The sequence below is a fragment of the Diceros bicornis genome, chromosome 10 (assembly GCF_020826845.1).
Source record: "Diceros bicornis minor isolate mBicDic1 chromosome 10, mDicBic1.mat.cur, whole genome shotgun sequence".
Lineage (NCBI taxonomy): Eukaryota > Metazoa > Chordata > Mammalia > Perissodactyla > Rhinocerotidae > Diceros > Diceros bicornis.
This window is the reverse complement of record NC_080749.1, coordinates 12,370,847-12,387,415: the sequence shown is the minus strand read 5'-3', so window position 1 is coordinate 12,387,415 and position 16,569 is coordinate 12,370,847. Positions and strand designations below refer to the sequence as shown.

Genomic DNA, 16,569 nt, shown 5'->3' with positions numbered 1-16,569 from the left:
AAGAGAAGAACTCCTCCTCGGCGGGCTGTGCACTCTGTGTCGCGGCCGGGCGCGGGGACGCAGCCGCCACCCGCCGGCTCTCTCCCGGCCCTGCGGCGTGTGCCAGCGGGAGAGCGAGCTAGGGCACCGCACCCGGGGACGCGGCGAGACTTTGAGGCGCTCGAGCCGACATCGCCGCCGCCGCTGCAGGCAGAAGAGACACGGGCGAGAAGGGCCCTGCCTCCGCCTCGCCTTCCTCGCCCGGCGCCCCGCGCCCAGCCGGCCCGCGCAGGCAGGCGGAGAGAGGGAGGCAGCGAGGAGGCGGGCGGAGCAGAGGCCCCGGCGAAGCGCGCAGCGGCCGGCCCGCCCGCCAGTGGATGCGGCGGCGCCCCGGGAGCCTGGAGACAACTTTGCCGTGTGACGCGCAGGGAGGACTGCAGGGCCCGCGGCCGGAGACTCCGCGCCGCCTCTGAGCGGGCCCGCGTTCGCCGGCGCTCCGGGCACTGCGCTCGCTCCGCTTCGCCGCCCGCCCGCCGGCCGTGGCGAGCACAACCCACCCTTCGCCGGCCCTTCCTCGGCGCTCAGGTGCGAGCGCGGGGCCCCGCCGCAGCGCCCGCCGCAGCGCCGCGGCAAGCCGCACTCGGCTTCGCTGCCGGGGCTCCGGAGCCTTCGCTTCCGTCTCGGCCAAGTTGCGTCGACCGGCCCTTTCGCCACCTTCCCCGCCCGGGGGCCAAGCCACCGCTGCCGCTGCTTTCACTTCACCCAAGCGGGGGCTGCGGGGGCTGCGGGGCCGCAACCCGGAGAGGATGGGGAGAAGGCTGCAGATGCCGAGGCGCCCCGATACGCCCGTGCGGCAGTGACCCGCCAACCCCCGCCTCGCCCCACGCGCTTCTCCGGTGCCCGCGACCTTCGGCTCCCCTTCTCGGCCGCACAGGAACCCCCGCGGCCCGGCCAGCCCCCTCCCCCTGTGAGCCCGCGGCGGCCCTCCCGGCGGGCGGGCGGAGGCCCGGGCAGGCGCGGGCGCGGGCGCGGGCGCGGGCGGGGGCGGGGCGGGGCGGCGCGCCGGGAGCCCGGAGCCCGGCCCTGCGCTCGGCTCAGCTCGCCTCGCGGCGGGCGCCCTCGTCGCCAGCGGCGCACCATGGACGGGCTGCCCGGTCGGGCGCTGGGGGCCGCCTGCCTTTTGCTGCTGGCGGCCGGCTGGCTGGGGCCGGAGGCCTGGGGCTCGCCCACGCCGCCGCCGTCCCCGGCCGCACCGCCGCCGCCCCCGCCACCCGGAGCCCCCGGCGGCTCGCAGGACACCTGCACGTCGTGTGGCGGCTTCCGGCGGCCCGAGGAGCTGGGCCGGGTGGACGGCGACTTCCTGGAGGCGGTGAAGCGGCACATCTTGAGCCGCCTGCAGATGCGGGGCCGGCCCAACATCACGCACGCCGTGCCCAAGGCCGCCATGGTCACGGCCCTGCGCAAGCTGCACGCTGGCAAGGTGCGCGAGGACGGCCGCGTGGAGATCCCGCACCTCGACGGCCACGCCAGCCCGGGCGCCGACGGCCAGGAGCGCGTCTCCGAAATCATCAGCTTCGCGGAGACAGGTGGGTCGGTCCCACGGGCGGCCAGCCGTGGCCCTCGCTCCCTCCCCCACCCCCTTCTCCTTGTCTGCTTTGGCCGCCGCAGGCAGCGCGCCCTGGGGGCAGCCCGGACTCCCGGCCCAGCCTCTCGCCCCTGGCCCTGTGCGCTCCGTCCATTTGCCGTCCTCTTACACAGCAGACCCCTCCCTGCTTCCCCTACCCTCGCCGCTGTGCGCCTTGCCCTCCACTCCTGCTTTCCGGAATCTGGCCCCAGCGCCTCTGGGAGCGCGTCCCCCTCCCGGCAGATGCGTGCGGCCCTGGCTCCGCGGGCACTTGCTTGGTGATTGCTTAATGTTTTTGTTTCCCACGATCGGAGTGTAGGCTTAGCAGTGTGGATGGAGTTGTGTGTGCTTGTTGATATCCGTGGGCCGGAGGAGTGTGTGTGTGTGTGTGTGTGTGTGTGTGTGTGTGAGTGAGTGTGTGCGCGCGCGCCTGCATGAGAGGCCCCGGGGCCGCTTCCATCGCCGGGCGGCGTGGGCTTGCCAGGATTGCTGAAGCCTCACTGGGGAGAGCTAGGCAACCTCTCTTCCGATTGTGTGGGCACCGGAATCGGCGGAAGGCAGGCTTCTCAACAGGTCCCATCATTTACGGAGAGAAAGACGCGGCTCGGGGGCAGCCCCGTGCCTCTCGGCTCGCTTGGCAGCGGCAGCAGCCCCTCGCCTGAGAGCTGCAGAGTTCTTAGTTAACAAAGAGTAGGAATCCTTTCTGGAATTTTCCCCCAGTCCTGGATTGCAAATTTCTATCACGGTCTAAATATAAAAATTGAGAGAAAAGATTTTTCGGAACTTTAAAAAAAAGAGAAAAACGTGCCTGTGCTGAAATGCTGCAAGTGCTTTCGACTCCGCTGTCCTTTTCAGGACTTGAATGAGCCAGCCTGGCTTTTGTGCCCGGAGCTCAGCCCCATTTGTGCTGAGGGGACTGCGGAGAAGGTCGCAGAGGGGGAAGCCCTGGTGCAGGCAGGGTGGGGGTGGGCAGGGAGCCTGGAGGGGGGAACAGTTGTGTCCCCAGGCTGCAAATGCCCCCCACTCTCTCAGGCAGCAGGCAGACTGTGCTGGTGCCGCCTGGGGATGAAAAGGGATGAAAAGTTTTGCATGGCCGGGTGTGGAGAAAAGCAGAGACAATCAGGGGCTGGTTTGTGCTTAGAAAGAAATGCATTGCCGTTTTCGCTGTCGGACAGAGTCAGGGAAAGCTCCACATGCAATTAGAGAGCTTGGATTAAAAGGTGCTTTGGGGCCCAGAGTAGAAATGTGATTCTGGAAGGTCGAAGAGGCCTTTTGGTCCCGGTGGCACAAAATGACAGCGGGGGCTGTTATATTTCTGGTCCGTTCCACGGAGCCAGCTCTTTGACTTATAAATAACAGATTCAGGTCACAGGCAGCTTGTCCAAGACCAGCTTTTAAGGCTGCACTTTCCCCCATTTCAAAGTCAGATGTCAGTGTTATTAGAGGAGCCAGGCGGGGCCTGAGGAGGGGGCTGCGGGGGCAGTGGTAGGAGGTTTGATAAAACCAACCATGGTCACACAGTTGCCTTATTTGTTCTTCCTGCAAAAGAAAGAAAAAAGTAGGGATTGTTAGAGAGAAGAGTCACTGAAATGTAGGATGAGAGAGGAGTTGTCTCTTAGTTGGCAAGGCCTCCCTTCTTGTCGAGCTGAATTACTGAAAAAACTAACAAGCCAGTTCCCCTTTTCCTTGGAGATTTTGAACGTGCCATTAACGGGGAGGCAGGGTCTCATCAAAGGAGTGGACCTCAAGTTTCAAGACTGAATGACCTGTCTCTTGGAACTACTTGGAAGCAAGGGCTGCTCTTTGCAGCCTGCAAAGCACACGTTCCTGTGTCAGAAATCCGAGCAGAGCTCGCTTGTTTGCAGTGGAGGTTCCACTGGGGGTTGGATCAGATCGTGCTTAGGTAAACACTGGAAAGAGGCGGTAGGTGGCTCAGCTCTATTTTGCAATGCCCTAAGTTAACCAAAAAAAAAAAAAAAAAAAAGAAACCTCTATTGAAACAACCTACCCCAAAATCTTCGGTGCAATCCTGGTTTTGTTTTTCAGATTTCACAGATACCCATAACAACTTGTTAAGATGTTGGCTTCCTGACAAGTTCCTCTGTTGAGCTTTGAGGCTTGACAATCGGTCTCCAGGGAGCCCTGGCCTGGGAGAGGTGAGGCAGGATTTTATAGGCCTGGACACTCCAGCTCCAACCTGGGCTGCGTTTCTCAATGGGAAACGATTTCCTCTGCCTCTCCCAGGTTACAGTCACAGGCCCTGGCCCCAGGAACGGTAATTCTGGTCCATAACATCTTCCAGCTGCGTGGCGAGCTCGCATTCCAGCATCATGCAGCAGAGTCTGTTTCCCCCACTGCCTCGTGTTCTCCTTGAATTAACTTGGCCTGCTCTCCCACTTCTCCGCAGATGGCCTCGCCTCCTCCCGGGTCCGCCTGTACTTCTTCATCTCCAATGAAGGCAACCAGAACCTGTTTGTGGTGCAGGCCAGCCTGTGGCTTTACCTGAAGCTGCTGCCGTACGTCCTGGAGAAGGGCAGTCGGCGGAAGGTGCGGGTCAAGGTGTACTTCCAGGAGCAGGGCCGCGGAGACCGGTGGAATGTGGTCGAGAAGAAGGTGGACCTCAAGCGCAGTGGCTGGCACACCTTCCCGCTCACCGAGGCCATCCAGGCCTTGTTCGAGCGGGGCGAGCGACGACTCAACCTGGACGTGCAGTGCGACGGCTGCCGGGAGCTGGCCGTGGTGCCCGTGTTCGTGGACCCCGGCGAGGAGTCGCACCGGCCCTTCGTGGTTGTGCAGGCGCGGCTGGGTGACAGCAGGCACCGCATTCGCAAGCGGGGCCTGGAGTGCGATGGCCGGACCAATCTCTGTTGCCGGCAACAGTTCTTCATCGACTTCCGCCTCATCGGCTGGAACGACTGGATCATCGCACCCATCGGCTACTACGGGAACTACTGTGAGGGCAGCTGCCCAGCCTACCTGGCGGGGGTCCCTGGCTCTGCCTCCTCCTTCCACACGGCTGTGGTGAACCAGTACCGCATGCGGGGCCTGAACCCGGGCACGGTGAACTCCTGCTGCATCCCCACCAAGCTGAGCACCATGTCCATGCTCTACTTCGACGATGAGTACAACATTGTCAAGCGGGACGTGCCCAACATGATCGTGGAGGAGTGCGGCTGTGCCTGACGACGGGGCTGCAGTGGTGGGGCACGGGGACAGTCCCGGATGGGCTTCTTCCATCCCCTGTGGGAACGGGGTGCACGGTGCGCTGAGCGTGGTCGTTCCATTGGGCTGCCCAGAAGGTGCCAGGGTGAAGCCTGAAATATTTTCCTACTGCTTCATCGAGCAATCAGTCAAAACTGGAGTGAGAACCCGCAACTGACATGAAATACTTTAAAATGCACACGTAGACACGCACAGCCCGATGCATCCTGCCACCCACACAGCAGCCTCCAGGATACCAGCAAATGGATGCGGTGACAAATGGCAGCTTAGCTACAAACGCCTGTCAGTTGGAGAGAATGGGGTGAACAGCCCCCATTCCCACCAGCTGGCCCGGCCACTCTGAATTGCGCCTTCCGAGCACACATAAAAGCACAAAGACAGAGATGCACGGAGAGAGAGAGCACGGGAGCCACTGAGAGGAAAAGCAGAGGCAAGGGTGGGGATCGTGCAGGCAGGGGGAGGGCTGCATGAATCCCTCCACTTGGGCAAGGTCTGCCATGCCTCAGCATCTCCTGGCTCAAACTTGTGGGCTCCCTCCCGCCTGGGATCTTTCATGCTGTGGGACCCAGAGAGCCTGTCCTTTCTCCTCGTAGAGGGAAGGAGGCCCAGAAAGGACCTAACCTGCCAGAGACCGTGGACCAGTGGCAATGACGGTTTGACTGTTGCTTGGGTCCCTGGCGTGACTTATGTGTGTGTTTGTTTTGAGGGTGGGGAGGGAGGGAGAGGAGAAGGGTCTTAATTTGATGCTTTAACTGATCACTAGCAGTTGATAGGTCATTCATTCCAGTCGTATAGTTGAAAAGGGACTTTTCTACCAGGTGTGACCTTTTAAGTTAAAATCTGAATTGTTCTAAATGGGAAGAAAACAAGTTGCAATCTATGCCCTTCATGGGGATATTCCTCTAGGACTGGTTGGAGAGGGGTGGAAATGACCCCTAGGCAAGAGGCTGAGCCCAGAGGAGGAAATGTTGGAGTGGAGGCATTCTGGGAATGCTGGGGGGTGGGGTGCCCCCTCAGCATGGGGCAATGGAGGAGAGCAGTTTAGCTGGTCTTGGAGAGATGAGGAAGGCTTTCAGCTGCTTTGCAGAAGTTGCCTGTGGGGGCCCCCCCGGTCACCGCAGTGGCCCCGCCCGCTCGCCTGCCGCCTGCCCCTCCTAGCACTTGCAGAGCTGCCTGAACGCACACCATAGAGCACTTGCCCCGCTGCGTGTGTCCAGAAGTGGCCCTTGGCAGAGCACTGACCTCGCTCACCCTTAGATGTCCAAGTGCCATGTGAACTATGCAATTTAAAGGGTTGACCCCACACTAGACGAAACTGGACTCGTACGACTCTTTTTATATTTTTTATACTTGAAATGAAATCCTTTGCTTCTTTTTTAAGCGAATGATTGCTTTTAATGTTTGCACTGATTTAGTTGCATGATTAGTCAGAAACTGCCGTTTGAAAAAAGAAGTTATTTTTATAGCAGCAAAAAAAAAAAAATACAGTGAAATGTATTATACATAATTTTGGAACCAAAGAGGCCAACAGATCAGTTTTAATTTTTATTAGATGGTGAGGCCATCTTATGTGAGGTGGACGTTCAGAACAATCCCTTGAGTGGCCTGCCAGCATTTCAGGGTATAAATGGATTCTGTTTATTCAGTTTGATGTGTCTTTTCTATCCTTACACACCCAGAAGGTAGAGTAAGAATGACTGTGGTAGAATGCAGGTGTGTATCCTTAAATCCCCATCTTTATGTTTATTTAATAAAGCTCCCCTTAGGTTCTGTTTCATAATAATTTAAAACCAAACAATTTTCCCATAGACTTGCTGTTAAAGTATTTTACATTTGTGTACAGTTTAAGCAAATAAAAGATTGAGTGCCATGGGCTTCCTGCCATGTGTGACGTCTGGGGCAGTGGGTCCTGGCCGGAGGTGGCGGCTGGGAGGAGGGCGAGGCCAGGTGTCCAGCTTGGGTGCCAGTTGCCTGCATGGTTCGCTCCCGGCACTCTCTGAGTCCTTGCCACCAGCACGGATGTCAGTCAGCGAGTCTAGGAAAAATGGCAGAAGATCAAAATGAAGGACAATTAGCAAATTCATGAATTACACATTTGTTTACCCTTCTAGTCCCAAGACTAATTATGTTTCACCAAGGCTGCATCTATTACCATTTGAAAGTGCCGGTTAAGCCCCCATCCGTGGAGGAAATGTAAAACTGGGGGGTGGAAGCCCACCTGCCCTCCGTGCCCACCTCCACTTACTGATATAGATGACTGCAGCCCAGGAGAGGCTGGGATCCTGGGATAGAAGGATCAACAGAAACAAGGCCATGAGGATGCTGACTGTCCTTCCCTGTGGGGATTGTAACCGGTGGGAGGTGGCGATTTTAGCAGTAACGATGGTCCAGCTACGCTGCAGGTGTGACTTGAGATGCCCACGATATGCTGTTGTCGTGCAGCCGTTGTATCATGCCTCTGTGGGAAATGGTTTCAGCTTCGTTTTCCGGAGTTTGGAATCTGAGGCTAAGAAAGGTTCAGAGCTTGCCTGAGGTCACATAGCTGGGACAGGCACCCTGGGCTTTTGAGCCCAGGGGCCACGGCTGTTCCACCTGTTCCACAGGAGGACTGCAGCCCTAAGACCTTGCCTTCATCTGAGGCACTGCAGGGCCAGCGGGGCTGCTCCTTGGTTTTTGGGAAACGTGGTCTTTCCAGAAAATCTCAGGACAGTTGAGCAGGTGGGACCTTCAGGATTCTCTAACCCCGTTAAGGTAACAGTGGGCAAGCTGAGGGAGGCTCCGGGCAGCTGGAGGGGTGTATTCAGTTCACACAGCCAGCTGGTGGCAGGAGGCAGCCTCTGGCCTCTGTCTCTTTCCATTCTTTGCCTACCCAAGAGACTACTGCTCTGCCAGGCTTTCATCCAGGGGGGTGGATTTATTGATCTGCAAAGTCTTCAGGCAGTATAGAAAGTAATGGAGGCAGAGAGGAAGATTTCATAAAGACAGGCCTGGCCTGGACGTTTTGGGGTGTGAGTCACAACCCAGCTGCCCCCGGCTCTGGTGGGTTAGGCCCAGCTGCTGGTTGCTCCGGGCGCTCAGCCCAGCCCCTGCCTCACCCCTGGCCCAGGAATTTTTGCCGGCAGCTTCCCGGAGGGGCAGCATTAGAGTCACGGAGTGGCCTCTGCTGTCTCCATATTGAGCACCTCCAGGCTCCACCCGGGGCCGGGCTTCACAGGTGGGCCACAGGCCCCACAGGCCTGTGACTAGGACTAGGACTAGGACTCCGAGGTCGTGGAACCAGTGACCGCAGACATGGTTCCTGAGTGGTGCTCTGCTGCCCTGTGCTGGCATGGGCCCCTGTGGGGTCAGGCCCCCTGGGGCAATGATGGGTGGCAGTTGCCATTCCTGAGAGGTCCAGTGAGGCCAGGCTTGCGTCCCCTGTCCCGGGGCTGGGTGTTGTCCCTCCAGTAGGGCCGTGCAGCTTCCTTCCTGTGCTGCTGTGGTCACTGGCTTCCCTGTCTCTTTTCTCCGCCCCCCCCCCCCCCCCCCCCCGTCCTCATTCTTTTCTTTCTCTTGCTCTTTTCCTGTTCTCTCCCTTATCTTCCCTGTAGGCCTGGCCCGAGGGCCCCTTCTCTCCCCAGAGATGCCCCTGGAACCCCACACCGCTGGCTCAGAGAGCAGGCCTCCCACACTGCCCACCAGGTCCAGTGCCCCTGACCCAGCTCCCTCCTGCTCTGCTTGGAGCTCCCGCTCCCCTCTTTGCTTCAGTCCCTCCCTTCCTTCTTCAGGCCACCAGGCTGTTAGCCTCTCATAGGACCCGTGGGTCAGGCCGGGCCAGCCAGAGCCAGAGGCTGCCGTCTGCACCTGCCTCGAATGTTTCCACCATGCGCCTGCTGTGATGCGCGAGATGCCACCGTCCCGGATGCATCCTTGGCTGCCTTCAGACATGCCGGAGTCCCAGGCTGGAGAGGGGAGAGTGGGTGGGGTGCTGCGGTGAGGGGCGCCCCTGTGCGGACAGTGCCACATCTGCTTCCCATCACTTTCCCCCATTTCCCAGACCCGCAGACGGAGAGTCCAGTGAGCAGAGGCTCCAGGGTTGTGCTGTGTCTGTTTTCTCTCTCAGCCCTCCCCAGGGCTTGGCTCAGAGTGGAGCACCCAGTGGGCCCCTGCTGCCCTACCTGGGTGAGGGACAGCATTTAGGAGGGCCTACTGTGTGTCAGAGCTTGTCTGCCTGTTCTGCTACCAGGGTGATACCGTTCCGCCTGGGGCAGGAGCTGTGGGTCCCCACCACAGTCCCAGGTGAGGGCCTGGAAGAGCGGTGTGGGCAGCTCCTGCACCGTGGCTGGACCCTGCCTGACCGGGAACTCAGGCTGGCCCAGCACATGCCTGGTGTTCTTTCTGCAAGGCCCTGGGGGAACTCTTGCTGGGGACCCCCCAAGGAGCCTGGCGGGCAGTCTGTCCTTAGAGAGCCCTGCAGCTGCCCAGACTTCCTGCGAGGGCAGGGACAGAGCCTGCTGTGCGCTGAGGACAGTGCGCCTTTGCAGGCAAAGTAGCAGAAACAAAATGCCCTTCCTGTGGGCAGAGGCCCTGGGAATAACCCCGGCCCGGTTCCTGGGCTTTCAGTGGGATGTTCTGAGCAGATAAGTTACCTGTGGGCTTAGCAAGAGAAGCTGGGCTTGCTGTATGTGAGGCACAGGGCGGAGTGGGGTGGATGTGGCATGCTCTGGGAGCCCCAGGCTGCGTGGGGACTGAGGGTGAGCCGTCGTGGGTGTGCTTGGCTGTGCGGGGGATGGATGGGGAATTGTGGGTGAGGTTGAGTGACGTGCTGCTTTGTGACTGTAGGTGTGACTGTGTGTATGCTGAGCCGTGGGGGGTGCGAGACTGTGATTGTGGCCGTGTGTGATTGGCTGTGTGGGACTTTGGGTTGTGTGGTTGGCTGTCTCTGAGGTTGTGGGTGAGATATGTGTGTGGTTGAGTGTAAGTTTGAAGCGTGTGATTGTGGGGTGTGGTTGCATGTTTGGGTGTGTGTATTTCTCGCCATTTTCATTTTCTTCCTCATCAAGAGGTGGTGCAGCTGGCTGGTTATGCACTTGGTGACTGGGGTAATTATGTATGTATGTTTTTTTGTGAGGAAGATCAGCCCTGAGCTAACATCTGTTGCCAATCCTCCTCTCTTTGCTGAGGAAGACTGGCCCTAGGCTAACATCCGTGCCCGTCTTCCTCTACTTTGATGAGTGGTGCGTAGGTCTGCACTTGGCATCCGAACCTGCCATCCCCAGGCTGTCAAAGCGGAGCGTGCAAACTTAACCACTATGCGACCGGGCCGGCCCTGGGGTAGTTATATTTTTAAATCTGGACTATTGTTGGCCATCCGCTCTGCAGTTGGAATCTACCATCGTCCTTGTACTGGGCAGGTGCTGGGCAGGCTGCAGGGTGCAGGCACCATTTCTGTGGCCTGTGTGGTTGCCCTCAATGTGGTTTCACAGCCTCTGCTGCCCTGCCCTGGCCACTCGATGCCAGGGGGTCACCATGGTGTCCCTGCAGCCCCAAAGCCGAGCACTTTAAAAGTGGAATGGCACCATCTGGTCGGTCATTCAGTCACTCAACAAACGTTTACTGGGTGCCTGCTTTTATGTGCCGGGGGATCAAGCATCGTCTCAGTTTAGTCCTCACAACAACCCGGGGGTGGAAAGGGAATACGTGTCATTATCCCCATTTTATAGATGAGAAAATTAAGGCTGAGAAAGCCATTCTCTGAAGGTGGCATGGCTCCTAAGTTGCCAAGCTGGGATTTGTTCCCAGGAACTGTTTCCAAAGTCACTTACAGCCACTGGGCTGCCCAGGAGGAGGGGAAGGGGAGACATGGCTGTCCTGGGGCCTACCGGGAAGAGAGGAGAGGCTGGGGCTCAGGGTTTTCTTGGCTTTTAGTTGTGAGGGGACTGCCCCCCCCAACTCCTGCCCATGACTCCAGCCTGGCATATCAGTGGCATCTATGTGTTGAGCTGTTCCTCTCTGGCTATGGGGACAGCCGTCAATGCACTGTCCCCGCTCCCTCTGTGGCCAGGTGGGTGAGATGGCTGCTGGGCCCAATTCCGGGGAAAACGGACTATGGATCGAGCAAAGCAGCGGGGGCAGGGAGCTGGTGGCCTTGCCTCTGGGCCTTGTGGTGGTGGAGGAGGCAGCTGGGACAGTCTTCATTGAGAATAGGCACGGGAAGCGTGGACTCAGGTTCTGCGATCCCAGCCTGGCCTAACCTCTCAGTGTTCTCGTCTGTAAAATGGGGACAATGACAGTGTTACCATGGGGCCCAGAGGCTTGTGGTTGTCATGAGCATTAGAGCATTAGTGCTGAGAACAGGGCCAGGCTCCAGTGTGGTTTCGCTGTTGCTGTTTCCAGCATGTTTCTCTGTGTTAGGAATGGTGCTGGGTACCAGCCAGAGCCCGGCCCTGCCCTTCCTCTGAGAAGTCCTCTCTGGAACAGTCTGTTGCGCTCAGTTAATCATTCAATGATATTCACAGAGGCTGTGACGATGATGACGTCAGCTAACATTTATTGAGAACTTACTGCCTTCAGATAATGTGCTTCACAATGCCGTTGCGGTTACACTTGATGACATCCCTGTTGGCCAGGTGAGGTGTGCCCATTTTATGGATGAGCAAGCGGAGGCTCAGGGAAGTTGAGTGTCCTGCTCGAGGCCTCATAGCTATTCAAGGCCAGGAGGCTGTGGCCTTCCGGATGCTGCTGCCTCTCCCTTCAATGTTCTCCAGAGAACCTTGGGGCCTTGAGCCCCAGGGGACCGGAGGAAATGGAAGAGGAGGGAGGAGGGGGAGCTGCTATAGGGCAGAGGGGACCTGGGCGCTGCTGAGAGGCTGCTGCTGGGTGCGGCCTGGAGAGAGGCCCTTCAGAAGCCCCTCAGCTGCCCCCAGCCCTCCTCCTACCCCATCCCACCCCCACAGGGGGCACCTGAGGGTCCTTCTTCGGGGTGCATGCCCACCTGCAGGTCCCACTGCGGGGAGGGGGAGAATGGCCCCTCCAGGAGCAGGAATGGGGAACTGTCTGAGGTCATTGTAGGCTCCCGGAGAATCTGAGGGGGTGAGGACTCACTGAGGTGCTGAGAAAAGGCACACCGACCACAGTTGCAAGTGGGATTTCCAGGATGGATTCTTGGATCCCTCACGGAGGCAGAGGGGGGAGGGGCAGGGGAGAGGGAGGCAGAGGGAGAGGATTGCAGAAGGAGCCTTTGCTACCTGCCCCCCAAGTCCGATTACAGGGAGGTTCTAGTGCCCCTTCTGTCCTCTGGGGGAGGGCTTTGGGGTGGGGCCAGCAGGGGTCTTCAGTCTTCCGGGGAGGTTGGCAGACTCACTAGATCCTGGTCTGCTCCCCACGCAGGAGCAGATGGGGGTGCTGGTGGGAGGTGGAACCTGGGTCAGCTCACAGGGCTTTTGCAGTCGGACATTCCCGGCTGCTGGCGCTGCGCCTCCCGCTCCAGGCAGCCTCCTGTTCTGACCTCCCCTCTTCTCCCCTACTTCCTTCCAGCCACCCTTCCATCCAACTTCTGCTCCCAGTGCCTGCCTTGCCCAGCCCTTCTCAGACCCCTGTCTCCCTGCCCAGCCCCAGGGATGGGGGGTGAGGGTGAGGTGGGTTCCTAGGTGCTAATTACAGCCCTCGTCAGGAATGAGGTGTGTGGGGGGCTGGGTTTGCTATGCTCCCCCCCCCGCCCCCCCCCGCCCGGTTACTGCAGGGCCTTCTGGTGGAGCACAAGTCAGGCCCCAGGGTCCCCAGGTGGGGAAGGGAGACTTCCTGGCCTGTGTGTGTGTGTGTGTGTGTGTGTGTGTGTGTGTGTCTGAATCTGGACATATCTGCACCCCCCAGGGAGCTTTGGGCCTCATGGAAAGAGCCCTGGGCCTCCTTGAGCTCACAGCCTGGTTTCTAGGTCACTGGGGAACTTGCTCATTTTCTGGGTGGAGGTACTGCCCCAGGCCTCAGAGACATTCTGAGGGTTGTTGGCTCTGTGCTGGGGCCTTAGGGCGTCATCTCTCTTCCCACAGGAACCCTGTGAAGGAGGTAAGTCGCTGCCCTTGTCCCCACTGCAGATGAGGCTCCGAGCCACCTCTTATTCCCAGGGCTGCAGAGCTCCAGGGGCAGGGGAGTCCTCCAGGCTGGCTCTGAGACAGCTTCCTAACTTCCCAGCATGGGAGGGGCTCCGAGGCCCACCTGGGCTCCTTTGAGGCTCGTCCGTCCTGAGGGGGGTTCAGTGACCCTCTCAGCACGAACAGCACAAGTGGCCTTGGCAGAGCGGCCCGGGAGTTGCTCTCTGACGGTCTCAACCGTGCCTTTGGTGCTTCACCCCTGGGGATGTGACGCATCCGACCGGTTTAGGTAAGTCCTGCCTTTGGGGGATGGCCGTCAGTGGGAGTCTGGTTGGGGCTGCCCAGGCCCTGCCAGAGGGCTGAAGGCTGTTCCCTTCTCCTGTTTGGTGGTGGCAGCTGCAGGCTAGCACTGCAGTTGGGGATCACAGAAGATCTTCTTCCAAAACATGCCATGGCATCCTCCCATCCCTCCTGGTTACTGTCCTAAGTGGAACTTGGTGGGTAGGCCCTGTCACTCCCCTGTATAAAACCCTTCCCGGGGCCTCAGGAATTAGTCTGATGACTAATGGGCTCTCCAGGGGCCCAGGCCCATTGCTCGCCTCCCCACCAGGAGCCCACAGGCTCTTCTTTGCTCTCTGTGCTCAAGCTTCAGTTCTCGTCCACAGTTCACCACCTTCCCAATACCCTTCCTTGCCTGGACACCCTTTCTCCCCCTCTGTCCTTGGCTAATTGTGATTCACCCTTCAGGGCTCTGGAGTAGGAGCCCTGCCTCCCAAGTCTCAGGGAACTCCTCTCCCGGTGTCACCTGTGTGGTCCCCAGCTGTGTACACACCTGCCTCCCCTCGAGGCTGCAAGCCTGGGCTCTAGGGGAGAGGGGTCTTCAGCGCTCCACTGTCTTGGCTGGGATAGAATTCGTGCTCAACACACACTTGTTAAATGAGTGAAGGAACACCACTCTCAGGGTGAGAAGGCTGACTCCGCTCACCCATTTCCCTGGTGGAGCAGCCGAGGCCGAGCAGGCTAGCAGGACCCAGAGGGAGGCTCAGCCAGCCTAAGACCTGGCTGACCTGCACTCCTGGCCACGCCTTTGTTGTTTGTATCCCTCTTAAGAGCACCCCATGCCCCACAGGTGATTCATGCAATAGCATTTTGAAAAGCCTGTAATTTGCCGCGAGTGTTCGGGCTTCGTGGGGAAGTTCAGCCTCACACACGAGCCTCTGCTGTTGCCTCAGGCAAAGGCAGTGCCAACCTAACTGTGTGGCAGCCTAGTGCCCAGGCTCCCATACAGTGCCCATGGTGGCTTCCTCCCTGGGACTTTAGGCTCCCCGAGGAAGGCGTCCCTCCCTGCCCTGTCTTCTAGGCCCGGGAAAGTGCGGGTTGCCACCCGAGGGTGTCTCAGAAAAGCTCAGCTTTAATTAATCAATCACCGAGAGATGAATTGGTTAATGTGGGGCCTGCTCCCCCGTGGATGACTGGCGCATTAATAAGTGTCAATTATTTCACTGTTAATAATTAATGCGCCAACTGTGCCGGGAAGGGGCGGAAAGTACACAAGTTGCCAGTCAGCTCCACAGGCCACCCGGCTGCCCAGTGCTGCTCACTGTCTACCCTGGAGGATCTGAGCGAGGCCCTGCATCAGAGGGCCAGTTTGCTGTTTTGATACGAGAGGGCGCCCTGTAGAGTCAGGGCAGTGGACTCGGAGGCAGACTGTAAATGCCATGAGGGCAGGCCCTGTCTGCTTGTGCACCGCGGTATCCCCAGTGCTGGAAACGGTACCTAGCGCACAGCAGGTGCGCAATAAATGCTTGCTGGTTGGTTATCCAGGCCCTGCCGTGCAATCGTGTGATCTCAGGCAAGATTTTGCCTTCTCTAGTCTATAGTTTTTTCATTTAAAATTGGATTGCACTAGATGGCTCATTCATTCATTTTCTGGTAATTCATTCATTTCTCTCACTTCATTTCATAAGCATCTGTTATGTGCCAGCACGGAGTCAGTTCCCTACAGAGGAGCCAGCATCCCTGTCTCTTTGAGGCCAGATGCCTGCAGCCCCTCTAGGTCCCTGCTGTGGCCAGCAGCCATTCCCACCGGAGAGGCAGGGCCCCAGGAGGTCTGGGATGGCCTTCAGAGGGGCAGGTCATCCTGAGCCAGCCTCACATGAACTTCAGCTCCCAGGCAGGGACCCAGTGTGCCCTGGCCTCCACTTACAGGATTATTCTATGTCCCTGGTGGCAGGGGACGTCATGACTCCAGCCGTGGTGATCAGACAGAATGTTGGCTTCACACAGTGTTTCGCCTCTTCTGAGCTCTCGGCCGGAATAGGCCCTCACCTACCGCCCACCTGGAGTGGGCAGGGGAAGATGGCCGGCCCAGCCTGTTGGAGGTGTGCTGGTTTGGTGTTGGAAAGGCCCCAGGAGAGGGGACCTTCTGGGTAAAAGTCAAAAAAGAAAGCTCGGGGCTGGCCTGGTGGCGTAGTGGTAAAGTTCGGCGCGCTCCGCTTCGGCAGCCTGGGTTTGCAGGTTCGGATCCTGGGCGCAGACCTACGCTACTCATCAAGCCATTCTGTGGCTGTGACTCACATACAAAAATAGAGGAAGATTGGCACAGAAGTTAGTTCAGGGCCAAGCTGCCTTAAGCAAAAAAGAGGAAGATTGGCAACAGGTGTTAGCTCAGTGCCGATCTTCCTTACCAAAAAAAAAAAAATAAAAGAAAGAACACTTCTGTTCTGTCTTCTGTGAGTGGTGAGAAGGCAGGCCCTTTAAGGTTTCGTGTTTAGGGGATGGGGGTGGGGTGGGGAACCTGTTGCTGAAAGTAGAAGATGTGTCAGAGGTTGGTTAGATCACAGAACTGCAGAGAAGCCCATCCAACCTCATTCTGTAGAGGGAGAACAGTGGTGCTGAGAGGGGCTGACTTGCCTGAGGCCCCACAGCTAATGGGGCCCAACTTGGTAGCCCAGACACTTCCTCATTGTGTGCTCTGTGTACAGGGCTGGGGGGCCCTTCCTAAGCAGTCTGATCCCCCAAGATGTGATCCTCACCTGGCACTGGGATATGCATGCACGTGCACACGGCTCCCCAGGGTGAGAGGTGGGGCTGCAGAGGCACAGAGGGGGCTTTCTGCGGAGGCAGGTCTTGACTGGATGGCCCCAGGGCACCTTCTTGCAGGGTCCACCCTGGGCCCAGGGCTCTCTGCTCCTGTGGTTTCTCAAGAGGGTGCGTAGGCCAGGGGCTAAGCGCTTGGCCCTGCAGGTAGGCTTATGAGTGGCTTTCCAGACTCCTAGCTGTGTGCCCTGGGGCTGGTTACTTAACCTCTCTGTGCTGGAGTTCCCTCATCAGTCACCAGGGCTAATAATAGTATTTATCTCATAGGCTTGTTGCGCAGATTAAATTAGATAATAACAACAGCTACTACTGACTGAGTGCTCAAGATGTGCCAAGAGCTCTTCTAAATCCTTGACGTATCTTAACCCCAATAACCCGCCACAGCTCTCAGGCGTATTGTCATTTCTGTTCCACAGCTGGAGAAACTGAAGTGCAGGCAGCATCAGTGACTTGCCCAAGGTTACCTAGTAAGACAGGGAGGAACTAAAATTAAATCTCAGGTCCTGGGACAGGTGCTCTGGCCTGTAGGGTCTGCACCCTGCTGGCCTTGTGAAGGTGGCTCACGCTGGGGAGAGG

General features: G+C 58.4%; 1 protein-coding gene across 1 annotated transcript; it reads left to right on the top strand.

The window, feature by feature from the left end:
- Positions 1–402: 402 nt before the first annotated feature.
- On the top strand, positions 403–6,695 carry INHBB (inhibin subunit beta B). Its single transcript, XM_058548797.1, has 2 exons — positions 403–1,565; positions 4,011–6,695. The coding sequence occupies exons 1-2, from the start codon at positions 1,118–1,120 to the stop codon at positions 4,784–4,786; spliced, it is 1,224 nt and encodes a 407-aa protein (XP_058404780.1). The 5' UTR covers positions 403–1,117; the 3' UTR covers positions 4,787–6,695.
- The last annotated feature ends 9,874 nt before the right edge of the window (positions 6,696–16,569 follow it).

Excerpts from the sequence above, each read along its gene's own strand:
- INHBB (XM_058548797.1), top strand. The coding sequence starts at position 1,118 with ATGGACGGGCTGCCCGGTCGGGCGCTGGGGGCCGCCTGCCTTTTGCTG. Across the intron at positions 1,566-4,010 it reads CATCAGCTTCGCGGAGACAG|ATGGCCTCGCCTCCTCCCGG; the intron begins GTGGGTCGGTCC and ends ACTTCTCCGCAG.